Below are 26,532 nucleotides of genomic sequence, written 5' to 3' on the forward strand. Positions count from 1 at the left end.
GTATCGTTGGTACAGGACAGGTATATTACAAAATCGTTGGTACAGGACAGGTATATTACAAAATCGTTGGTACAAGACAGGTATATTACAATATCGTTGGTACAAGACAGGTATATTACAATGTCTGTCACAGAGTCGGTGGTATTCTAGGTTGTCTTTCTTGCAGTTTCGTTGGGTGTCATTTGCGACGTAGGCTTTCTTCTGGGGGCAACGTAACGTACGGAGTTGGTGGGTGATGTGCAAATCCTTAATGTCTCCTCTGGTCCTGTGCCAAAATGTAACTGGTATTCTTTCAACTAGATTGTTATCTTATAAAAGTTTACAAACAGTAGTTGTTATTGAGCTACATTGTGTACTTTGAACCCCCCCCCTCCAAATAAGTCAAGAAGACAGAAAACTTATTTTTTTTATTTCATATATTATCAATTCAAAACAAGTGTTTTTTTTCTTCCCTACATGAACCCTGTACATATGCACTAGTTGTTGTCAGTACAGTTATGTCCGTGCCAAGCAGGGCAAGGTGCCATAACGCAACAGAATGAACCTGTAAAATTAATCACTTCACCTGGAAAAACAAAGGACGCATGTCAAATGGATCCTCATTCCCTATACAGGGAAAGTATTCAGACACCTTATCTTTTCCCACATTTTGTTGCGTTACAAATGGATAGAATATGTTATTCATCAATCTACAGACAATACCTCATAATGACAAAAGTGAAAACAGGTTCAGACATTTTTGCACATTTATAAAAAATAAAACAGAAATACCTTATTTACATAAGTATTCAGAACCTTTGCTATGAGACTCAAAATTGAGCTCAGGTGCATCCTGTTTCCATTAATCATCCATGAGATGTTTCTACAACTTGATTGGAGTCCACCTATGGTAAATTCAATTGATTGGACAGGATTTGGAAAGGCACACACCTGTCTATATAAGGTCCCACAGTTGACAGTGCATGTCAGAGCAAAAACCAAGCCATGAAGTCGAAGGAATTCTCCGTATACCTCAGAGACAGGATTGTGTTGAGGCACAGATCTGGGGAAGGGAACCAAAACATTTCTGCAGCATTGAAGGTCCAACAACACAGTGGCCTCAATCACTCTTAAATGGAAAATCTTTGGAACTACCAAGAATCTTCCGCCGGCCCAACTGAGCAATCGGTAGAGTTAAGGTAGAGTTGCCTGACGGAAACCACTCCTCCGTAAAAGGCACGACAGCCCACTTGGAGTTTGCCAAAAGGCACCTAAAGGACTCTCAGACCTGATGAAACCAAGATTGAACACGTTGGCCTGAATACCAAGCGTCACGTCTGGAGGAAACCTGGCTCCATCCCTTACGGTGAAGCATGGTGGTGGCAGCATCGTGTTGTGGGGATGTTTTTCAGCAGCAGGGACTGGGAGACTAGTCAGGATCGAGGGAAAGATGAATGGAGCAAAGTACAGAGAGATCCTTGATGAAAACCTGCTCCAGAGCGCTCAGGACCCCAGACTGGGGCGAAGGTTCACCTTCCAACAGGACAACGACCAAAACATACAGCCAAGACAACGCAGGAGTGGCTTCGGGAAAAGTCTCTGAATGTCCTTGAGTGGGCCAGCCAGAGCCAAGATTTGAACCCGATCAAACATCTCTGGAAAGACCTGAAAATAGCTGTGCAGCGACGCTCCCCATCCAACCTGACAGAGCTTGAGAGGATCTGCAGAGAAGAATGGGAGAAACTCCCCAAATACAGGTGTGCCAAGCTTGTAGCGTCATACCCAAGAAGACTCCAGGCTGTAATCGCTGCCAAAGGTGCTTCAACAAAGTACTGAGTAAAGGATCTGAATACTTGTGTAAATATGATATTTCAGATGATTTTTTATACATTTGTAAAAAATTCTACAAACCAGTTTTTGCTTTGTCATTATGGGGTATTGTGTGTAGCTAAGTAGTGCATTACTTCTGGAATAGGGTTCAATATGGGACGCACCCCAATACTGTTCCGAAAAACATTATGCACAAAACCATCACAAAGTAACAGAAAATATGTTCTGGCAGAACAACACACCAGTATCTCTTCACCTAAAACATTTAAAATGTTTAATCCAACAAAAGAGTTAAAAAAAAAAAAAAATCTAACACAAATATAGGCCTAGTAGGAAATAAAAAAACAAATCGCCCAGTTAAAATTGCACTTTGGTCTAGAAAAACAAAAACTACATACAGAAAATGATTAATAATTTACCGAGAGCTTGTCCTGAAGCAAACGTGACAGTCGGTAGACCTTTCTTAAAACACTATCACTGTCAGAAGTCTGATGCCCTGTAATCACTATGTGACGACAACGGGTCAAATAATAAACCATTTTAAATTGATCACGTCATTCATGACATGAAAGTAATATCCATGTAGGTAAAATTAAGATGGAAGCATCTGACTGCATTTTTAAATAAAACATTGATATCACTCATATGTCAACGAGTCGTATATATCGAGCCGAGCAGTCCTCGTTCAAGTCAATCAAATAAAAGTTCTTATGTAAGACCCCTCCCATAGTATTCTTAAAAACTAAAAAACAAACATGTATATTGACAACTAACTAGTTTCACTACCATTTTCTCTGATAAGACCACTGCAGACAGACAGAACCCATAGACTCATTTTCTCTGATAAGACCACAGCAGAACCCATAGACTCAACTGGAGTGTTTAAATAGCCTATAGTTCATTGTCTGTAGATCTTGTTGGGGGGGTAAATTCAGTAAAAATAAAAAATAGGCTAAGCGTTGCAGTTACAGGTAATGACCACCAGGTGTCATGTGAGCTCATCTGACAGTGGGAACAACAACATCCCGACTGACTATATTATACAGTTCACCTTGTCCAACTATTAATTCATTATTAGTTAATTAGTTCACTGGTTTAAACTGTAACAGCACCTTTCAGTTTGGGATCATCTCATTCAATATGTGAAGAAATAACAAAACACACACAATAGAAGAAAAAAATAAACATTTAAAAATCCAATTTAAAATCAGGATGGGCATAGTAACCCATAAAGGATAGGAGGATTGAATACTATGAGGGAATAGCAAGATTATAATAAATATCAAGTGAATATCAAGATTATTAGGACAAAGTGAATTTAGGAAATGGTGGAAATATATTGATTTGAAAATCTAATAATGGTAGGTTATCCTCTATAGCTTCTACAATTGTTTTATTTTACTATGTATAAAAATATATTGCTTTACTTAAAAGTAAGTAACACATGTACTTATCAATGAACCCACGTCAAGATTTGCAGAATATATAAACAGATTGGATAAATTCATACTTTGGGTGATTTTTCTGTCCCCAAAACACCACAAAAAGAAAATAAAGATTTAGTCACGACATAATGAGTGAGAGATATCTTGGGGACTTTCACACGCTACCATCACCCAGACGCAGTATTCCAAACTCATTTTGGAAGTGCCAGTCGACCCCAAATGTTGTGGTTATTTTGGGAAAACTTTGTTTTACAAGAGCCGTTTTGAAAATGTTACCCTTTCCTTTGCATCACAGAGTTACTTACGTGGGTTAAAAATTATTACATGACAGACCACCACTTAAAATCCTTCTCCACCATCCCAGAGAACAGAGTAAGACGAAAGATAACGGAGGACAAGTGAAGAGAATGTGCATAACACAATACCAATATGTAATCCATCAATATGACTAGTAAGTGTCACCAAACAGAGAGACCACGATCCTGAAAGTGACACCAAACAGAGAGACCACGATCCTGAAAGTGTCACCAAACAGAGAGGCCACGATCCTGAAAGTGACACCAAAAAGAGAGGCCACGATCCTGAAAGTGTCACCAAACAGAGAGACCACGATCCTGAAAGTGACACCAAACAGAGAGACCACGATCCTGAAAGTGACACCAAACAGAGAGACCACGATCCTGAAAGTGTCACCAAACAGAGAGACCACGATCCTGAAAGTGTCACCAACCAGAGAGACCACAATCCTGAAAGTGACACCAACCAGAGAGACCACGATCCTGAAAGTGACACCAAACAGAGAGACCACGATCCTGAAAGTGACACCAAACAGAGAGACCACGATCCTGAAAGTGTCACCAAACAGAGAGACCACGATCCTGAAAGTGTCACCAAACAGAGAGACCACGATCCTGAAAGTGACACCAAACAGAGAGACCACGATCCTGAAAGTGACACCAAACAGAGAGACCACGATCCTGAAAGTGACACCAAACAGAGAGACCACGATCCTGAAAGTGACACCAAACAGAGAGACCACGATCCTGAAAGTGTCACCAAACAGAGAGACCACGATCCTGAAAGTGTCACCAAACAGAGAGACCACGATCCTGAAAGTGACTGGTTTCTCAGTCAGTAGTCATTTGTAAAAGTTTGTGGAAGAGGCAGAATGTTATTGTCTGTCTTGTGTCCCTGTTAGTCCGTCTGTAGAGTGTGTGTGTGTGTGTGTGTGTGTGTCTCTCAGCACACACACACAGTGGCCTTGCCGTGTTGCTGCTGGAAAAGCGTGGGGGAAACGTTGGTGGGGGACGGAGTCAGAGACTGTTTCTGGTCCTTTCCTCCACCTCCTTTTGGCCCCGCCCCCGTTCCCTCGCCATTCTTCCTCCGGGTCCTCTTGGCGGACGGGACGGGGTTGGGTGACGTGTCATCCTGAGTCCGTTTGCCACCGGGCAGCCTGGCGGTGACGTCACTAAGCTCCTCCCCCAGGGCGGGGCTGTCTGCCGTCAGGGGAAAACCGGTGCGGGAGTCGTCCGAGTCGGAGAGGGGCGGGCCGAAGGGATCTGATAGGGCCAGGACGTACAGGCTGCTCCCTGATAGGCCGTGTCCACGCTCCAGGGTCGGAAGGAGCTCACACACAGCAGACGACATGTCCATGTCTGGAACCTAGAGAGAGACAGGGGGACAGAGAGAAACAGACGGAGAGGGGGACAGAGCGAGAGACAGAGGGAGAGAGAGGGTGACAGAGAGAAACAGATGGAGAGGGGGAGGGACAGAGCAAGAGAGAAGGAGAGAGAGAGGGGGACAGAGGTATTTCATACAGTACTAATGTAGTAATGAAGTAGTAATTATGATTTAGCCCAAACAGCACCCTATTTTTCACAGTGCACTATATAGGGAATAGAGGCCATTTTGGACACACACCTTAATATTCCCTCTGCTCTGTACCTTGATGAGTGAGGTGTTTGAGCGGGAGTCCGATGCGGGGCCACAGTGTTGTCCCTCGGCCAGGTTCAGCAGCACCTCCTCATGGTGGAGGGGTTCCTGAGGGACACCCGGCTCCTGCAGGGCGATCACGATAGCCGACGTGTTGTCCGCACGCAGCATCCTTTGGCGCCACCGCAGGAGGGCGTGGCTCACCAGCTGGCGAGCGCTGGACACCCCGCACGGCGCCTAGGAGGAGAGCGGGGGGGGGGGGGTTTGTTTACAGTAGTTGTGTGATTTTTTTAAATTTATGATCATGTTGGTCATACACAAGCCTCAGTGTCCCGGTTTGAAAAGCCCTGGTCCGTGTTCAGCAGGGAGAAAATGTCTCAAAACACAGTGATACCTAAACCAATAACAAATAGATTTTTTTTTCTTCCCCCGTTGCAAAAATGTTTTTCCCTACTGAACAGCACACTGACGTTTAGCGCCACAACTCACCATGGCCTCATCGTTGTCCTGGCACATGGAGACGGCATCCTGGGGGGGCACCATGTTCCACAGTCCATCACTGCCCAGGATGATGTACCGGTGTTTATTGGGGTCAAGGGTCAGAACACAGGTGTCTGGCTCTGGGGACACTACAAACTCTCCGCTGTAGAAGTCATAGCTCCACAGGTCCCCTATAGGGACAGAATATAATTCAATAAAATGTTCCTCATCTCACAAGGGAACACTGGATAACAAAGGGAAAGGAGATGTAGAGGGGGTTTTACACACATCCACAATCATTTACAGTAACTGGACAAAAAGAAGACGAAATGTCTTGCTGTTCCCAACTGCCTCGTTGCCGTTCCCGACTGCCTCGTTGCCGTTCCCGACTGCCTCGTTGCCAGTCTTGCTGTTCCCAACTGCCTCGTTGCCCGTCTTGCTGTTCCCAACTGCCTCGTTGCCCGTCTTGCTGTTCCCAACTGCCTCGTTGCCCGTCTTGCTGTTCCCAACTGCCTCGTTGCCCGTCTTGCTGTTCCCAACTGCCTCGTTGCCCGTCTTGCTGTTCCCAACTGCCTCGTTGCCCGTCTTGCTGTTCCCAACTGCCTCGTTGCCCGTCTTGCTGTTCCCGACTGCCTCGTTGCCCGTCTTGCTGTTCCCGACTGCCTCGTTGCCCGTCTTGCTGTTCCCGACTGCCTCGTTGCCCGTCTTGCTGTTCCCGACTGCCTCGTTGCCCGTCTTGCTGTTCCCGACTGCCTCGTTGCCCGTCTTGCTGTTCCCGACTGCCTCGTTGCCCGTCTTGCTCTTCCCGACTGCCTCGTTGCCCGTCTTGCTGTTCCCGACTGCCTCGTTGCCCGTCTTGCTGTTCCCGACTGCCTCGTTGCCGGTCTTGCGGTTCCCGACTGCCTCGTTGCCGGTCTTGCGGTTCCCGACTGCCTCGTTGCCGGTCTTGCTGTTCCCGACTGCCTCGTTGCCGGTCTTGCTGTTCCCGACTGCCTCGTTGCCCGTCTTGCTGTTCCCGACTGCCTCGTTGCCCGTCTTGCTGTTCCCGACTGCCTCGTTGCCCGTCTTGCTGTTCCCGACTGCCTCGTTGCCCGTCTTGCTGTTCCCGACTGCCTCGTTGCCCGTCTTGCTGTTCCCAACTGCCTCGTTGCCCGTCTTGCTGTTCCCAACTGCCTCGTTGCCCGTCTTGCTGTTCCAAAAAATAGTTATATATGGGCTCTTTGTGTCTGGGAAGAGCAAAACAGTGAACAGTGCGCATCCTCTATGGAAAACAGAGAGCATCCCCTATGGAAAACAGAGAGCATCCCCTATGGAAAACAGAGAGCATCCCCTATGGAAAACAGAGAGCATCCCCCTATGGAAAACAGAGAGCATCCCCCTATGGAAAACAGAGAGCATCCCCCTATGGAAAACAGAGAGCATCCCCTATGGAAAACAGAGAGCATCCCCCTATGGAAAACAGAGAGCATCCCCCTATGGAAAACAGAGAGCATCCCCCTATGGAAAACAGAGAGCATCCCCCTATGGAAAACAGAGAGCATCCCCCTATGGAAAACAGAGAGCATCCCCCTATGGAAAACAGAGAGCATCCCCCTATGGAAAACAGAGAGCATCCCCCTATGGAAAACAGAGAGCATCCCCCTATGGAAAACAGAGAGCATCCCCCTATGGAAAACAGAGAGCATCCCCCTATGGAAAACAGAGAGCATCCCCCTATGGAAAACAGAGAGCATCCCCCTATGGAAAACAGAGAGCATCCCCTATGGAAAACAGAGAGCATCCCCTATGGAAAACAGAGAGCATCCCCTATGGAAAACAGAGAGCATCCCCTATGGAAAACAGAGAGCATCCCCCTATGGAAAACAGAGAGCATCCCCCTATGGAAAACAGAGAGCATCCCCTATGGAAAACATCCCCTATGGAAAACAGAGAGCATCCCCCTATGGAAAACAGAGAGCATCCCCTATGGAAAACAGAGAGCATCCCCTATGGAAAACAGAGAGCATCCCCTATGGAAAACAGAGAGCATCCCCCTATGGAAAACAGAGAGCATCCCCTATGGAAAACAGAGAGCATCCCCCTATGGAAAACAGAGAGCATCCCCCTATGGAAAACAGAGAGCATCCCCCTATGGAAAACAGAGAGCATCCCCCTATGGAAAACAGAGAGCATCCCCCTATGGAAAACAGAGAGCATCCCCCTATGGAAAACAGAGAGCATCCCCCTATGGAAAACAGAGAGCATCCCCCTATGGAAAACAGAGAGCATCCCCTATGGAAAACAGAGAGCATCCCCCTATGGAAAACAGAGAGCATCCCCCTATGGAAAACAGAGAGCATCCCCCTATGGAAAACATCCCCTATGGAAAGAAACATACCTGTGAAACCGACTCTGAGAAACAAGGGAACTTATGTCACGGTTCGTGCAGTGCAGTACTTCACTTTGCTTCACAACCAGTGATGTTCGATGTTCGATAAGATGTTCGATTTTTACAGTTTGAAGAAAATCTATATGGACTGGAGACAAACTAGGTGTTCTTTAGGAATGGGCAGAGAGATGAGGTTAAACTTTTGGAAAGAAAACAAAAACTTGCTTCTCCAAAAACAAGAATGTCCAAAAATTTATTTACAGAAAAAAACAAAGTTTAGATCCATACTGAACAAAAATATAAAACGCAAATGTTGGTCCCGTGTTTATAAAAGATCCCAGAAATGTTCCATTCACACAAAAAGCTTATTTCTCTCAAAAACACTGTTAGTGAGCATTTCTCCTTTGTCAAGATAATCCATCCACCTGACAGGTGTGGCATATCAAGAAGCTGATTAAACAGCATGATCATTACATAGGTGCACCTTGTGCTGGGGACAATAAAAGGCCACTCTAAAATGTAGAGTTGTCGTCACACAACACAATGTCACAGCTGACTCCAGTTGAGGGAGCGTGCAATTGGCATGCTGACTGCATGAATGTCCACCAGAGAATTGAATGTTCAATGGTCTACCATAAGCCGCCTCCAATGTTGTTTTAAAGAATTTGGCAGTACGTCCAACTGGCCTCACAACAGCAGACCACATGTAACCACGCCAGCCCAGGACCTCCACATCAGGCTTCTTCACCTGCGGGATCTTCTGAGACCAGCCACTCCGACAGCTAAAGAAACTGAGCAGTATTTCTGTCTGTAATAAAGCCCTTTTGTGGTGAAAAACTCATTCTGATTGGCTGGGCCTGGCTCCCCAATCGGTGGACCTGGCTCCCAAGTGGGTTGTCCTATGTCCTCCCAAGCCCCCCCAGGGCTGCGCCCCCCCAGGGCTGTGCCCCTGCCCAGTCATGTGAAATCCATAGATTAGGGCATAATGCATTTATTTCAATTGACTGATTTCCTGATATGAATTGTAAGTAAAATTGTTGAAATTATATATTTCTGTTCAACACTTTGTTTTTTTAGTTCTACGTACTTTAAATGACACAACTAACCCTTTGCTATGACTCAACGGATGCCTACTAAAATGATGATAACAATACCAATAGATTTATTTTATAGAGCGCTTTCCATTACAAAGAGAATCTCAACGATTTAGATGGAACGCTGGGTGAAAAGGAAAAACAGGCAGCATAGAAGAAGAAAAATAACTGATAACTGATTGATCGCATGCTGCAAGAATGAATGCACTTAATTGATTATTGAATGTTATGATGGACACAGCTTTGTAGAACCAACCAGGGTTGCCTAGGTTACTACCTAAATGTAATCCGTTAGTTACTAGTTACCTGTCCAAAATTGTAATCAGTAACGTAACTTTTGGATTACCCAAACTCAGTAACGTAATCTGATTACATTAGATTACTTTCCCCTTAAGAGGCATTAGAAGAAGACAAAAATGTATGTTACCAATTGAACCGACATCTATTGCAGAATAAATCAATTTTAAAGTTTACATAGCTGGCCATATATGAATGTTACATGTTACTTTATGGGTTGGTTATGTCGGATTCTTCTAACCCATCGCTTTCTACTACGTATAATAATACGATTAAATTATATCTTTACATTAAAAACCAAAGTATCAGAATTTCAGTCATTCCAATACATGTTATACCCCTTGATCTTCAAGCGGTATATATATATATACACACTGCTCAAAAAAATAAAGGGAACACTTAAACAACACAATGTAACTCCAAGTCAATCACACTTCTGTGAAATCAAACTGTCCACTTAGGAAGCAACACTGATTGACAATAAATTTCACATGCTGTTGTGCAAATGGAATAGACAAAAGGTGGAAATTATAGGCAATTACCAAGACACCCCCAAAAAAAGAGTGATTCTGCAGGTGGTGACCACAGATCACTTCTCAGTTCCTATGCTTCCTGGCTGATGTTTTGGTCACTTTTGAATGCTGGCGGTGCTCTCACTCTAGTGGTAGCATGAGACGGAGTCTACAACCCACACAAGTGGCTCAGGTAGTGCAGTTCATCCAGGATGGCACATCAATGCGAGCTGTGGCAAAAAGGTTTGCTGTGTCTGTCAGCGTAGTGTCCAGAGCATGGAGGCGCTACCAGGAGACAGGCCAGTACATCAGGAGACGTGGAGGAGGCCGTAGGAGGGACACAACCCAGCAGCAGGACCGCTACCTCCACCTTTGTGCAAGGAGGAGCACTGCCAGCGCCCTGCAAAATGACCTCCAGCAGGCCACAAATGTGCATGTGTCTGCTCAAACGGTCATAAACAGACTCCATGAGGGTGGTATGAGGGCCCGACGTCCACAGGTGGGGGTTGTGCTTACAGCCCAACACCGTGCAGGACGTTTGGCATTTGCCAGAGAACACCAAGATTGGCAAATTCGCCACTGGCGCCCTGTGCTCTTCACAGATGAAAGCAGGTTCACACTGAGCACATGAGCACATGTGACAGACGTGACAGAGTCTGGAGACGCCGTGGAGAACGTTCTGCTGCCTGCAACATCCTCCAGCATGACCGGTTTGGTGATGGGTCAGTCATGGTGTGGGGTGGCATTTCTTTGTGGGGCCGCACAGCCCTCCATGTGCTCGCCAGAGGTAGCCTGACTGCCATTAGGTACCGAGATGAGATCCTCAGACCCCTTGTGAGACCATATGCTGACACATGCACATTTGTGGCCTGCTGGAGGTCATTTTGCAGGGCTCTGGCAGTGCACCTCCTTGCACAAAGGCGGAGGTAGCGGTCCTGCTGCTGAGTTGTTGCCCTCCTACGGCCTCCTCCACGTCTCCTGATGTACTGGCCTGTCTCCTGGTAGCGCCTCCATGCTCTGGACACTACGCTGACAGACACAGCAAACCTTTTTGCCACAGCTCGCATTGATGTGCCATCCTGGATGAACTGCACTACCTGAGCCACTTGTGTGGGTTGTAGACTCCGTCTCATGCTACCACTAGAGTGAGAGCACCGCCAGCATTCAAAAGTGACCAAAACATCAGCCAGGAAGCATAGGAACTGAGAAGTGGTCTGTGGTCACCACCTGCAGAATCACTCCTTTTTTGGGGGTGTCTTGGTAATTGCCTATAATTTCCACCTTTTGTCTATTCCATTTGCACAACAGCATGTGAAATTTATTGTCAATCAGTGTTTCTTCCTAAGTGGACAGTTTGATTTCACAGAAGTGTGATTGACTTGGAGTTACATTGTGTTGTTTAAGTGTTCCCTTTATTTTTTTGAGCAGTGTATATATATTCGGCACACGTGATAAATAAACTTTGATTTGAATAGGACTTAGAAATCTGGAAGTATCAGCCTAATAGTTTTACCTGAATATGACCCCCAAAAATAAGGACTTATTAGCCAGCCCTACTGTGTTGTTTATGATTGTGTTGTCATGGACAACTGATTGGGCTCATTGATTCCAGTTGAAAAATAAATGCTGTGTTCATGGAATGGCTTTGAGCACTACTGAACAGAGCTATTTACAGGTGATAAATGATTTGCTAAAGACCTATTGTTTACCTTTTATAGTTGGTGACACTTTAAACAGCAGCATTTCATCAAGATATCTAAGGGCAAATCAACAGATGAAACAATAACAAAACGGCCACCCTGCCTTTGTTTTGGTAAAAAGCTGAGAGATGATCCTGGAGAAATGTAACCACTCTCAGATGAACAGACAGAGAGCTATGGATGCAATGACTGACCTTCCATGATATCAAAATGATGGTTTAAACCCATGTTATGAGGCTATACAGTGTGTTTACATTTACAATGTTGACAAACATTGGAGAAAAACAAGTTTATATTTTGGGTTCTGATGGAGTGTGACAGTTGAACTGAACTCATGGGGAATTTATAAGTTATATTCTTCAAGAATCAATGGAGATTATGTTTGCACATTTTGGGGATTATTCAGAGAAATTTTCAGGAATATATGTGCAAATTAATATTAATACCATTTAAATGTATCTGTTTTTTGCATTGGATATATTTACCATATCATATGGAGAGAGAAACTTAAACCTTTTACCTTATCATAAGTAGACATAATTGCACATTATTAAATCGTTCCAATAGAAATTTTCAAAAACTATTCAGTTACGAATTGATTAAATTAATTGATTAAATTAATTAAATGAGTTGACTCTTCACATGGGATGATTTCACTGAACAACAAAAGGGAATATTGATCCCCAATGATCCATCACATCTCCCAAAAATGTTTTCAACATTCATCTGTAAAATGATAGTCTAGAAACTAAAGCTTTGGTTGTCTTCCTCTCAGGCTTCCATGTCTTCTCCCTGGACCTCCTCAATGTCCACCTCTTGAACATCAGCCTCATCTTCACTGTCAATGTCCAACCTTGTTGAGGATGACTCGTTGTCAGGCTCAAAAAGCCCCATATTTGCCCGGGTGGCCACCAATTTTTCAACCCTTGTATTGGTCAGCCTGTTGCGTGCTTTGGTGTGTGTGTTCCCAAACAAGGACCAGTTGCGCTCTGAGGCGGCTGATGTTGATGGGATTTGGAGGATGATGGAGGCAACAGGGGAAAGAGCCTCAGATCCACAAAGTCTCTTCCACCAGGTGGCTGATGAGATATGTTGGCATGACTACCATATTGCATCTCCATCCCAAAGCCCTTACTTGGAAGTGTACTTCCTCAGAAGTACACTTACACTGGAGTGATATATGTGCAGATGAGGATGTGCAAGTAGAAATACTGGTGTGCAAAAGAGCAGAAAAACAAATATGGGGATGAGGTAGGTAATTGGTTGGATGGGCTGTTTATAGATGGGCTGTGTACAGCTGCAGCGATCGGTAAACTAGTCAGATAGCTGATGCTTTAAGTCATAAATATCAATAATAAGTGATATCGGTATCGCCGTAGACTACACCACTGCTGTCATCCTTTCCTCCAAGCGTTTATTCAAGTTGGATAATCTTTGGATGCCGACAGCAGTCGCACCATTGAAAGACATAGCTTGGACTGTAACCTACAAAAGCCTATTCCTGCTCTTTTCCCACGATCCATCAAACACATTTGGTGTGTCATCATAGTGGTCTCTGATTGGTGGTCATCATTTGGTGTGTCATTATAGTGGTCTCTGATTGGTGGTCATCATTTGGTGTGTCATCATAGTGGTCTCTGATTGGTGGTCAGACTCACTCAGGTGGAACAAACTTAAACTTGTGCCTTTTTTCAACGCTGATTTGAATGTCATTGAGAAATCAAAGAAGTGTCAAAGATTTTTTTTTTTGCAAACATCTTTTCTGAATTTAAAAGTAATCATCGAAGTAATCTAGTTTTTCAAAAGTATCTGTAACCTGATAATTTTTTTTTGCTGGCGACGTTACGGATTACAGTTACCGGTTTTTATATAATCCCTTACATGTAACGGATTACATGTAATCCGTTACTCCTCAACCCTGGAACCAAAACATACACATCCTCAGCTCAACAAACACAAACTCGAGAACGAATCGATTGGGGAGCTGAGGTTCACCAACGATATTGTGCTTAAATCACCCTCATGGAAATCAACCACTGCATTCGGCCAAGAGTCGTTCACAATCTGGCCACAACTAGACCTCGTTTCAAATGTATCAAGAAATAATCTTATTTGGATGCCTAGAAATCAACAAATGTAGGTCTACGTTGTTTAAAGCACACGTTTACAAGTCTCGGTCACAAATGACAGCTCCAATAAGCCCCCTACGGTGAACGAGGCTTATAGAATCATAACTCTTTCGAGTTTTCAGTTCATCACTCGCTGGTCCTGCATGCTCTGGGCATTACGGACTCAAATTAAAAGAAAATGTGTCTAAATAATATTTATTTTGACTGAACGAGTCAAACAGAAAACCGTGTCAGTAAAAAGAGCAGAACTTCCCCCATCACTAAGTGGCTTTAGCCCGGGCAAGTCCAGGGAGGTTGCCTAGCAACACCTGCCTCTGAGTGAGGCAACTTCTGTTTAGTGCAGCTAATGTCCATGACTTGGTGAATGTGTTCGGACCGAACAGCCAGTGCAACAGCTCCAACGGCTTTGAAAATAATAAAAGGTTTCAGGTAATAGGGAGAAACATTAACGAAATAATCTAACTATTTCCATAAAAATGGAAATGAACCTCTGTGGAGCTTTAAGACCACAACAACGTACCTAGAGCTCTGGCCACAGCCAGGAACGGGATCTGGTCGATGACGGTGCTCCTCCGGACGGGCCCGTTATGAGTCAGCCTGGGTCTCTTCCACACCACCCGGTTCACACCAGACTTCTTTATCACACTGGAGACAGGAGGGAGAGAGACAGACAGGACAGTCATCTCACTGGAGATAGGAGGGAGAGACAGACAGGACAGTTATCTCACTGGAGATAGGAGGGAGAGACAGACAGGTGAGTTATCTAATTGGAGACAGGAGGGAGAGAGACAGGAGACAGACAGGTGAGTTATCATAGACAGTAAGGTAGTGATGAAGAAGTAGTTATGATTTAGCCAGTCAGTGTCACAAAAGGCATTACCTTTATAGTGTACTACTTGTGACCAGGCTCTACATAAGGAATAGGGAGCTACTCTATAGTGTACTACTTGTGACCAGGCTCTACATAAGGAATAGGGAGCTACTTTATAGTGTACTACTTGTGACCAGGCTCTAGATAAGGAATAGGGAGCTACTTTATAGTGTACTACTTGTGACCAGGCTCTACATAAGGAATAGGGAGCTACTTTATAGTGTACTACTTGTGACCAGGCCCTACATAAGGAATAGGGAGCTACTTTATAGTGTACTACTTGTGACCAGGCTCTACATAAGGAATAGGGAGCTACTTTATAGTGTACTACTTGTGACCAGGCTCTAGATAAGGCATAGTAGTGTGAGCTGACTTTATAGAGTGTACTACTTGTGACCAGGCTCTACATAAGGCAATAACGTGGTAGCTACTTTATAGTGTATCTACCTGTGACCAGGCCCTACATAAGGAATGAGGGAGGCAATACATTGTATAGTGTACTACTTGTGACCAGGCTCTAACACTGAAGTGAATAGGGAGCATCACTTTATCAGTGTACTACCTGTGACACAGGCCCTACATAAGGAATAGGAGAGCTAACTTTATAAGGGTACTACTTGTGACCAGGCTCTACATAAGGTAAATAGGGTAGCTACTTTATAGATGTACTACTTGTGACCAGGCTCTACATAAGCGAATAGGTGAGCTACTTTGATAGCAGTACTACTTGTGACCAGGCTCTACATGAAGGAGATAGGGAGTCTCCAACTTTATAGTGTACTACATTCGTGACCAGGCTCTAGATAGCAGAGAACTAGAAGGAAAGGCGTACTTTATAGTGTACTACTTGTGACCAGGCTCTACATAAGGAATAGGGAGCTACTTTATAGTGTACTACTTGTGACCAGGCTCTAGATAAGGAATAGGGAGCTACTTTATAGTGTACTACTTGTGACCAGGCTCTACATAAGGAATAGGGAGCTACTCTATAGTGTACTACTTGTGACCAGGCCCTACATAAGGAATAGGGAGCTACTTTATAGTGTACTACTTGTGACCAGGCCCTACATAAGGAATAGGGAGCTACTTTATAGTGTACTACTTGTGACCAGGCTCTACATAAGGAATAGGGAGCTACTTTATAGTGTACTACTTGTGACCAGGCTCTACATAAGGAATAGGGAGCTACTTTATAGTGTACTACTTGTGACCAGGCTCTAGATAAGGAATAGGGAGCTACTTTATAGTGTACTACTTGTGACCAGGCCCTACATAAGGAATAGGGAGCTACTTTATAGTGTACTACTTGTGACCAGGACCTACATAAGGAATAGGGAGCTACTTTATAGTGTACTACTTGTGACCAGGCTCTACATAAGGAATAGGGAGCTACTTTATAGTGTACTACTTGTGACCAGGCTCTACATAAGGAATAGGGAGCTACTTTATAGTGTACTACTTGTGACCAGGCTCTACATAAGGAATAGGGAGCTACTTTATAGTGTACTACTTGTGACCAGCTCTACAGTAGCGTGTCGTTTACCCAGTCAGCTCTACAGTAGCGTGTCGTTTTACCCAGTCAGCTCTACAGTAGCGTGTCGTTTACCCAGTCAGCTCTACAGTAGCGTGTCGTTTACCCAGTCAGCTCTACAGTAGCGTGTCGTTTACCCAGTCCGTTTTTCTGTAGTTTTCCACCAAGCAGGCATAGATGCTACAATGCTTCATCTGACTGTGAGTTTCCATTAGAATAGACAATGTTGTTATCACCCAAAGCAGACAAGAGTTTAAGTTGCTATTGCGAGAGAGAGAGAAAAAGAGATGCTTTTTGGCTCAAACCCATTCTCTTGTCATAGGGGCTGTTGTTTTGGATGCACAGTCACATGAGGGTACGGTTGTTGGGGGCCCTCGTACACTATTATATGTTAGGCTAGTCTGTCAGACAGACTAAACATTAACATGTTGAGTTGGCTGGCTAGACAACCTAGTAGGGTAGTATGTGTTGGTCAGTCTTACCTGCCCCCCAGCCCTTCGATGCGTTCCCTTTCCTTGGGCAGCTCAGGCTTGTGGTCCTGTGTCACCTCCACGGCCCTGATGAACTGGTCCGTGGGGTCATCCTGGACCCCCAGGACTACGGCAGAGTCTCCTACGTGAGCCACGTACATTCGGTCCCCCCGGATGACCACTACACTGGCCGTGGTGCCTGAGGTGCTGGGAAGCCCCGTGAGAGTTTTGGGCCATTCGGCTGCAGAGGGAAGGAAAAGAGGGAGGGAGAGAACATGTTGAACTATTGGAACTTGCCCAGCCTTAGAAGTAGCCTTCAGACTAACCTACTTCTCTGAGGTCCCTGCCTGCAATAATATGGCCCCTGAATATAACAACAGTTAGGAAGGAGCTACTGTTCCTGGAGAGATACCCTCCTGTAGGTTTTAACTCCAACCCTGTTCCTGGAGAGATACCGTCCTGTAGGTTTTAACTCCAACCCTGTTCCTGGAGAGATACCATCCTGTTGGTTTTAACTCCAACCCTGTTCCTGGAGAGATACCATCCTGTAGGTTTTAACTCCAACCCTGTTCCTGGAGAGATACCATCCTGTTGGTTTTAACTCCAACCCTGTTCCTGGAGAGATACCATCCTGTTGGTTTTAACTCCAACCCTGTTCCTGGAGAGATACCGTCCTGTAGGTTTTAACTCCAACCCTGTTCCTGTAGAACTACCGTCCTGTAGGTTTTAACTCCAACCCTGTTCCTGGAGAGATACCGTCCTGTAGGTTTTAACTCCAACCCTGTTCCTGTAGAACTACCGTCCTGTAGGTTTTAACTCCAACCCTGTTCCTGTAGAACTACCGTCCTGTAGGTTTTAACTCCAACCCTGTTCCTGGAGAGATACCGTCCTGTAGGTTTTAACTCCAACCCTGTTCCTGGAGATACCGTCCTGTAGGTTTTAACTCCAACCCTGTTCCTGGAGAGATACCGTCCTGTAGGTTTTAACTCCAACCCTGTTCCTGTAGAACTACCGTCCTGTAGGTTTTAACTCCAACCCTGTTCCTGTAGAACTATCGTCCTGTAGGTTTTAACTCCAACCCTGTTCCTGTAGAACTATCGTCCTGTTGGTTTTAACTCCAACCCTGTTCCTGGAGATACCGTCCTGTTGGTTTTAACTCCAACCCTGTTCCTGGAGAACTACCCTCCTGTTGGTTTTAACTCCAACCCCCGATTATACTAATTAGCTGGTTGATAAGCTGAATCAGGTTAGTTTACAACTGGGGTTGAAGCAAAAACCTACAGGATATAGGGAACAGAATCGGACAGCCCCTGATATAGGGAAGCCCCTGATATAGGGAACAGGATCGGACAGCCCCTGATATAGGGAACAGGATCGGGCAGCCCCTGATATAGGGAACAGGATCGGGCAGCCCCTGATATAGGGAACAGGATCGGACAGCCCCTGATATAGGGAACAGGATCGGGCAGCCCCTGATATAGGGAACAGGATCGGGCAGCCCCTGATATAGGGAACAGGACAGCCCCTGATATAGGGAACAGGATCGGACAGCCCCTGATATAGGGAACAGGATCGGGCAGCCCCTGATATAGGGAACAGGATCGGGCAGCCCCTGATATAGGGAACTAAATATCTCTCTGAGGTTTGTAAAGACTGACGTGGTCTGGTTGATCTGGACATTTCACGTTATAAATATCTCTCTGAGGTTTGTAAAGACGAACATGACAAGAGGAACTGATGATGTAATACCCAATATTAGAAATTGTACCTTGTACCTTGTACTATTATAACTTTCAAGACTACGTTTAAAGCAGTGGCGGTTGGTGACGTTTAAGATAAGGGAGGACGATTCGTTTTTTTTAATGAGCACGGCCTTGTTTCTATTATATTGGATGACTGTCATTCATATTCCATTCACCCGGCTCAATGTAACGTCGATAGGTTTAGGCTACTACACGATACTCTAATTTTCCCTCCATCTTGAAGTTGCTACAACCTAGTTTATGAAAAGTATACAACGTCGGTGCACACAGGTCAAGAGAATAATCTGAGTAATCAAGGTGACAGACAGTGACATATTCAATACCTCCTTGTACACACTTGCTTGCATCTAGCTGATCTAGGGTGTAGTCATTAGTCCAACAGTTGCAAACGAGAGTTTCTATTGGACAAATTCAGGTATGTTTATCCCCGTATCGTTCCGTTTAAGAAAAGTTTTTCAACAGAATCGGCGTAATGAAAACACCCCTGGTCACACGCAAACACAGTTCACTTTCATAGCAGCCACATACGAACAGCATGATCATTTTGCTCGTTAATTCCTTCTCGCATCTACGCGTTGTCCTTCGCTCGTGGACTTCAACACATCAGCGGTTTGTGACCAGGCGGAAAAACCTTTCTCGTTGTCACAATTTTAGCTAACATCAGTTAGCATAGAACTAGAACGAAGGCCTTATTAAACCTGCTACGATGATGCAGTACAGTGTACAGTCAGCAAGCAGCTTAGCAGTTACACCGGCAGGCCCTGGTGGTAATACATGTATAAAACACAAATGCTTACCTTGACTTGGAAGATTTTCAGTGTTAGACAGCCATAGCTAGCTAGCTAACATGGCATCCCTCTCTGTTTGAGCCGGGTGTTTGAGTAGTCTAAATTAGCAAGCTGCAACAAAATATGTCTCTCTCGCTTCTCCTTCATTTTTAACCAAATTAATTTGTTTAAAACTGTTGCGAGTAGTTGACTCAAAGAGAGAGAAAGACAATAGTTGAACAGTTTTAAACAAATTAATTTGGTCAAAAATGAAGGAGAATCGCGAGAGAGACATATTTTGTTGCAGCTTGCTAATTTAGCCTACTCAAACACCCACTGCCGTGCTCGCTAGCTGTAGCTTATGCTTTCAGTACTAGATTCTTTCTCTGATCCTTTAATTGGGTGGACAACATGTCAGTTCATGCTGCAAGAGCTCCGATAGGTTGGAGGACATCCTCCGGAAGTTGTCATAATTACCGTGTAAGTATTTGGAAGGGGGTGAAAGCCATGAGCCTCCTAGGTTTTGTATTGAAGTCAATGCACCCAGAGGAGGATGGAAGCTAGCTGTCCTCCGGCTACACCATGGTGCTACCCTACAGAGTGCTGTTGAGGCTACTGTAGACCTTCATTGCAAAACAGTGTATTTTAATCAATTATTTGGTGACGTGAATATATTTAGTATAGTTGTATCTTTAATATTTCACTATTGGTATTTTTATGAAATTCACTGAGGACCCCTTCCACTTCTGATGAGCCTCCACTGGTTGAAAACCAGACTGAGTGGGGGTGGCGTGCCCCACAGTTTGGAAACCACAGGTGTAGGGCAGACTGTGCACTAGTGACTTGACAGGGCAATTGAAAGATCCAGAGCAGATCGCTGACGACTGCCCGAAATACAACTGCCCTCACAGCTGATAAGCCAAGAGACTAATTCATCAAACGGATAAGAGGGGATGGGGGACGCAATGGTTTTTACAAATCCAATACATATGATGCGTCTCCTTTACAACCAACATTATCAGATGTCACATGCTGCCAGGCCTGCCTACTACAGCAACAAACCTGATTTGGTATGCCGTCGACGTCAAGCAACCGTCGCGAACTCTTCCCAAACAAGCAGCTAAACCCATTGTCATCCGTATCGAAGGCAAACAGAGGAGGAAGACAACCGTATAAAAAGCCCATTCCCAGAGCCCCGCACACCCGCCTGTCCTGATAGGCTGGGGGTTTAGATAGGAATCATGGGATGTCTCTTTCTTTGCTCTACTACTGACAGATGGCCAGCAGTGGTAGGTTTATTTTGATGGTCAAGCCAGAGAACCCAAACCACACATTCAGCAACATCGAGCCTGTGGTGGCCATTTAATTCGTAGCGTTTGCTAGCTAAATGCAAGAGATGCGACAACAAATCCCAATATACATATTTAACTAGACACATGGATGATTCTAACTTACGCAGCTTTTTCCACATGGCATGGTGGCAGGCAACGAAACCTTTACGAATAGCTGCACACACTTCCTCGTCATCCTTGGACCAAAACCCCCGCTGTTTCTTGATGAATTCCCATAAATAGTCCCGTGCGAATTGCGCTGCCTCTCGGCCTCCGTGGCCATCAAACACCGCGAAGAAAGCCACTGAGCGCTGGGGGCGGTTATCGCTCTCCGCCGGTGAACTCTCCACTGTCGAAACTGCAGAACAACTTTGGTCCCCATTTTGTACATTTTGTGTCCATGAAACTGTAGTGGAGGCAGATAGAGGCTCGTTCAGTGCGTTGTGTACAGTCTGATCAGACTGCTCGTTTTCAGGCACAATGTCGACCGTCGAGCTATCTCCTTTGGTATCGTCTTGTTCGTCCGAGTTCAGCTCGTCTTCCCCCGACTCGGGCTCCACTACAACCTCGGTAACGTCCTCCATGTATTTCCTGCCTCCCTGGTCGGAGAAAACACTCACTCGCATCAACAATGCGTTTTCCATGGCGGTAGGGACGTCTTGATTCAGACGCTGGGTGTTTGTAGTAGCTAAAAAATGGCCTAAAAGTATTTTAAGTTAAGTTTATGGCAGCTTAATGATCAATCACCCGCTTTTGGTCTTTGTTTATTTTGAAGCCTTGTAGGCATGCCCAGAAACGCATTGACGTCAGAGCTGTATCAACTGGGGTAAATTCTGTAAAATACTACAGTGCGCCACCTACTGGATGTGTAAATGCTTCATAAACAACGGGTTGATTAATAGTGACACGCTTGCTTATGGGCCCTTCCCCCTTCCCAACAATGCAGAGAGAAAAATGAGAAGGGATAACTTGGCTATATACACGGAGTACCAGTACCAAGTCCATGTGCAGGGGTACGAGGTAATTGAGGTAGATACAGTACCAGTCAAACGTTTGGACACACCTACTCATTCCAGGGTTTAAAAAAAAGTTTTTACTATTTTCTACATTGTAGAATAATAGAGAAGACGCCAAAACTATGAAATAACACATATGGAGTATTTTCCCCCCCAGGAGACTTAAAAAGATGTGTCCCCAGATCCTCAAAAAGTGTTTTATTTTAATTTAACCTTTATTTAACTAGGCAAGTCATTTAAGAACATTCTTATTTACAATGACGGCCTACCAGGGAACGGGGCTGGAATTTAAAAAATGTAATTATATATATATATATATATATATATATATATAGGACAAAACACACATCACGACAAGAGAGACAACACAACACTACATAAAGAGAGACCTAAGACAACAACATAGCAAGGCAGCTACACATGACAACACAGCATGGTAGCAACACAACATGTTAGCAGCACAAAACAGGGTACAAACATGATTGGGCACAGACAAACAGCACAAAGGGCAAGAAGGTAGAGACAACAATAAATCACGCAAAGCAGCCACAACTGCAGTAAGAGTGACCATGATTGAGACTTTGAATGAAGAGATTGAGATAAAACTGTCGAGTTTGAGTGTTTGTTGCAGCTCGTTCCAGTCGCTAGCTGCAGCGAACTGAAAAGAGGAATGGCCTAAAACTGATGACCCAGGGATGTGTGTGCTTTGGGGACCTTTAACAGAATGTGACTGGCAGAACGGGTGTTGTATGTGGAGGATGAGGGCTGCAGTAGATATCTCAGGAGGGAGTGAGGCGTAAGAGGGTTTTATAAATAAGCATCAGCCACTGGGTCTTCCGACGAGTATACAGAGATGACCAGTTTACAGAAGAGTAAAGAGTGCAGTGATGTGTCCTATAAGGAGCATTGGTGGCAAATCTGACGTGTCCTTTAAGGAGCATTGGTGGCAAATCTGACGTGTCCTTTAAGGAGCATTGGTGGCAAAACTGATGACCGAATGGTAAAGAACATCTAACCGCTCGAGAGCATCCTTACCTGCCGATCTATAAATTACGTCTCCGCAATCTAGCATGGGTAGTAGAATGGTTATCTGAATTAGGGTTAGTTTGGCATCTGGGGTGAAAGAGGAGCGATTACGATAGAGGAAAACAAGTCTAGATTTAACCTTAGCCTGCAGCTTTGATATGTGCTGAGACAAGGACAGTGTACCGTCTAGCCATACTCCCAAGTACTTGTATGAGGTGACTACCTCAAGCTCTAAACCCTCAGAGGTAGTAATCGCACCGGTGGGGAGAGGGGCATTCTTCTTACCAAACCACATGACCTTTGTTTTGGAGGTGTTCAGAACAAGGTTAAGGGTAGAGAAAGCTTGTTGGACACTAAGAAAAAGCTTTGTTGTAGAGCATTTAACACAAAATCCGGGGAGTGGCCAGCTGAGTATAAGACTGTATCATCTGCATATACTGTAAATGGATGAGAGAGCTTCCTACTGCCTGAGCTGTGTTGTTTATGTAAATTAAGAAGTGCGTGGGGCCTAGGATGGAGCCTTGGGGTACTCTCTTGGTGACAGGCAGTGGCTGAAACAGCAGATTTTCTGACTTTATATGTAACGGATGTGAAATGGCTAGCTAGTTAGCGGGTACGCGCTAGTAGCATTTCAATCAGTTACGTCACTTGCTCTGAAACCAATATGTAGTGTTGCCCCTTGCTCTGCAAGGGCCGCGGCTTTTGTGGAGCGATGGATAACGATGCTTCGTGGGTGTCAGTTGTTGATGTGTGCAGAGGGTCCCTGGTTCGCGCCCGTGTCGGGGCGAGGGGACGTACTAAAGTTATACTGTTACATTGATGCTGTTGACCCGGATCACTGGTTGCTGCGGAAAAAGGAGGAGGTTGAAAGGGGGGTGAGTGTAACGGATGTGAAATGGCTAGCTAGTTAGCGGGTACGCGCTAGTAGCATTTCAATCAGTTACGTCACTTGCTCTGAAACCAATATGTAGTGTTGCCCCTTGCTCTGCAAGGGCCGCGGCTTTTGTGGAGCGATGGATAACGATGCTTCGTGGGTGTCAGTTGTTGATGTGTGCAGAGGGTCCCTGGTTCGCGCCCGTGTCGGGGCGAGGGGACGTACTAAAGTTATACTGTTACATATACACTGCACTCTTTGAGAGAGGTAGTTAGCAAACCAGACCAAAGACCCATCAGAGACACCAATACTCATTAGCCAGCCCACAAGAATGGAATGGTCTACCGTATCAAAAGCTTTGGCCAAGTCAATAAAAATAGCAGCATAACATTGCTTAGAATCAAGGTCGATGGTGACATCATTGAGGACCTTTAAGGTTGCAGTGACACATCCATAGCCTGAACAGAAACCAGATTGCATACCAGAGAGAATACTATAGACATCAAGAAAGTCAAGCAGTTGATTATTGACAAGTTTTTCCAACACTTTTGATGAACAGGATAAAATAGAAATAGGCCTATAACAGTTAGACAAAGGAGCTGATCGCCTATAGCAGTTAGTTCTACAGCTGCACCATCGAGAGCATCCTGACCCGGTTGCATCACCGCCTGGTATGGCAACTGCTCGGCATCTGACCGTAAGGAGCTTCAGAGGGTAGTGCGTACAGCCCAGTACGTCACTGGGGCCAAGCTTCCTGCCATCCAGGACCTATATAATAGGCGGTGTCAGAGGAAAGCCCATAAAATTGTCAGAGACTCCAGTCACCCAGGTCATAGACTGTTCTCTCTGCTATCGCACGGCAAGCGGTACCAAAGCGCCAAGTCTAGGACCAAAAGGCTCCTTAACAGCTTCTACCCGCAAGCCATAAGACTGCTGAACAATTATTAAATGGCAAACGGACTATTACATTGACCCCTCCCCCACTCCATTTGTTTTTACACTGCTGCTACTCGCTGTTTACTATCTATGCATAGTCACTTCACCTACATGTACAAATTACCTCTAATCTGTACCCCTGCACACTGACTCGGTACTGGTGCCCCCTGTATATAGCCGCGTTATTGTTATGTTATTGTGTTACTTTTTATAATTTTTATTTTCGTTTATTTGGTAAATATTTTCTTAACTCTTCTTGAACTACACTGTTGGTTAAGGGCTTGTAAGTAAGCATTTCACGGTAAAGTCTACACTTGCTGTATTCTGCACATTTGACAAATAAAGTGTGATTTGATTTGAGTAACCAAAAAAGTGTTAAACAAATATATATTTATATTTGAGATTCTTCAAAGTAGCCATCCTTTGTCTTGATGACAGCTTTGCACACTCTTGGAATTATCTCAACCAGCTTCATGAGGTAGTCACCTGGAATGCATTTCAAATAATAGGTCTGCCTTGTTAAAAGTTAATTTGTGGAATTTCTTTCCTTAAAGGGTTTGAGCCAGTCAGTTGTGTTGTGACAAGGTGGGGGGGTATACAGAAGATAGCCCTATTTGGTAAAAGAACAAGTCCTTTTTATGGCAAGAACAGCTCAAATAAGCAAAGAGAAACAACAGTCCATCATTACTTTAAGACATGAAGGTCAGTCAATTTGGAAAATTGCATTCGCAAAAACCTTCAAGCGCTATGATGACACTGGCTCTCATGAGGACCACCACAGGAAAGGAAGACCCAGAGTTACCTCTGCTGCAGAGGATAAGTTCATTAGAGTTACCAGCCTCAGAAATTGCAGCCCAAATAAATGCTTCACAGAGTTCAAGTAACAGACACATCTCAACATCAACTGTTCAGAGGAGACTGCGTGAATCAGGCCTTCATGGTCGAATTGCTGCAAAGAAACCACTACTAAAGGACACCAATAAGAAGAAGAGACTTGCTTGGGCCAAGAAACACGAGCAATGGACATTAGACCGGTGGAAATCTGTCCTTTGGTCTGATGAGTCCAAATTTGAGATTTTTGGTTCCAACCGCCGTGTCTTTGTGAACTCTGCATGTGTGGTTCCCACCGTGAAGCATGGAGGAGGAGGTGTGATGGTGTGGGGTTGCTTTGCTGGTGACACTGTCAGTGATTTATTTAGAATTCAAGGCACACTTTACCAGCATGGCTACCACAGCATTCTGCAGCGATACGCCATCCCATCTGGTTTGCGCTTCGTAGGACTATCATTTGTTTTTGAACAGGACCTATAGGATCTACAGGATCTCCGCAGATCTTTACTTTGAAGAATCTAAAATATGTTTTGATTTGTTTTACACGTTTTTGGTTACTACATGATTCCATATGTGTTATGTCATAGTTTTGATGTTTTCACTATTATTCTACTAAGTAGAAAATAGTAAAAATAAAGAAAACCCCTTGAATGAGTAGGTGTGTCCAAACTTGTGTTTTGGGTCATTGTCCAGTTGAAAAACAAATTATAGTTTCACTACACACAAACCAGATTGTTACTCTGTCCAATGTCTGTGTTCTTTTGCCCATCTTAATATTTTATTTTTATTGGCCAGTCTGAGATATGGCTTTTTTTTTGCAACTCTGCCTAGAAGGCCAGCATCCAGGAGTCGCCTCTTCACTGTTGACGTTGAGACTGGTGTTTTGTCGGTACTATTTAATGAAGCTGCCAGTTGAGGACTTGTGAGGCGTCTGTTTCTCAAACTAGACACTCTAATGTACCTGTCCTCTTGCTCAGTTGTGCACCGGGGCCTCCCACTCCTCTTTCTATTCTGGTTAGTGCCAGTTTGCGCTTTTCTGTGAAGTGAGTAGTACACAGCGTTGTACGAGGTCTTCCGTTTTTTGGCAGTTTCTTGCATGGAATAACCTTCATGTCTCAGAACAAGAATAGACTGATGAATTTCAGAAGAAAGGTCTTTGTTTCTGGCCAATTTGAGCCTTTACTCGAACCCACAAATGCTGATGCTCCAGAAACTCAACTAATCTAAAGAAGGCCAGTTTTATTACTTTTTTAATCAGGACAACAGTTTTCACCTGTGCTAACATAATTACAAAAGGGTTTTCTAATGATCAATTAGCCTTTTAAAATGATAAACTTGGATTAGCTAACA

The 26,532-nt window shown here is 44.6% G+C and overlaps 1 protein-coding gene across 2 annotated transcripts; it reads right to left on the reverse strand.

The window, feature by feature from the left end:
- Positions 1-392: 392 nt before the first annotated feature.
- LOC139549580 (protein phosphatase 1D-like) lies at positions 393-21,296 on the reverse strand. 2 transcript variants are annotated; one of them, XM_071360220.1, is made up of 6 exons: positions 20,624-21,296; positions 16,651-16,879; positions 14,287-14,411; positions 5,676-5,857; positions 5,175-5,423; positions 393-4,916 (listed from the first exon to the last, which is right to left on the reverse strand). In XM_071360220.1, exons 1-6 carry the CDS (start codon positions 21,141-21,143, stop codon positions 4,494-4,496), a joined length of 1,728 nt encoding a protein of 575 aa, XP_071216321.1. In that variant the 5' UTR covers positions 21,144-21,296; the 3' UTR covers positions 393-4,493. The 2 variants fall into 2 exon arrangements, with proteins under 2 accessions (XP_071216321.1, XP_071216322.1); XM_071360221.1 differs by having other exon boundaries at positions 5,199-5,423; positions 20,624-21,295.
- Between the last annotated feature and the right edge of the window lie 5,236 nt (positions 21,297-26,532).

The sequence above is a fragment of the Salvelinus alpinus genome, chromosome 22 (genome assembly GCF_045679555.1).
Source record: "Salvelinus alpinus chromosome 22, SLU_Salpinus.1, whole genome shotgun sequence".
Lineage (NCBI taxonomy): Eukaryota > Metazoa > Chordata > Actinopteri > Salmoniformes > Salmonidae > Salvelinus > Salvelinus alpinus.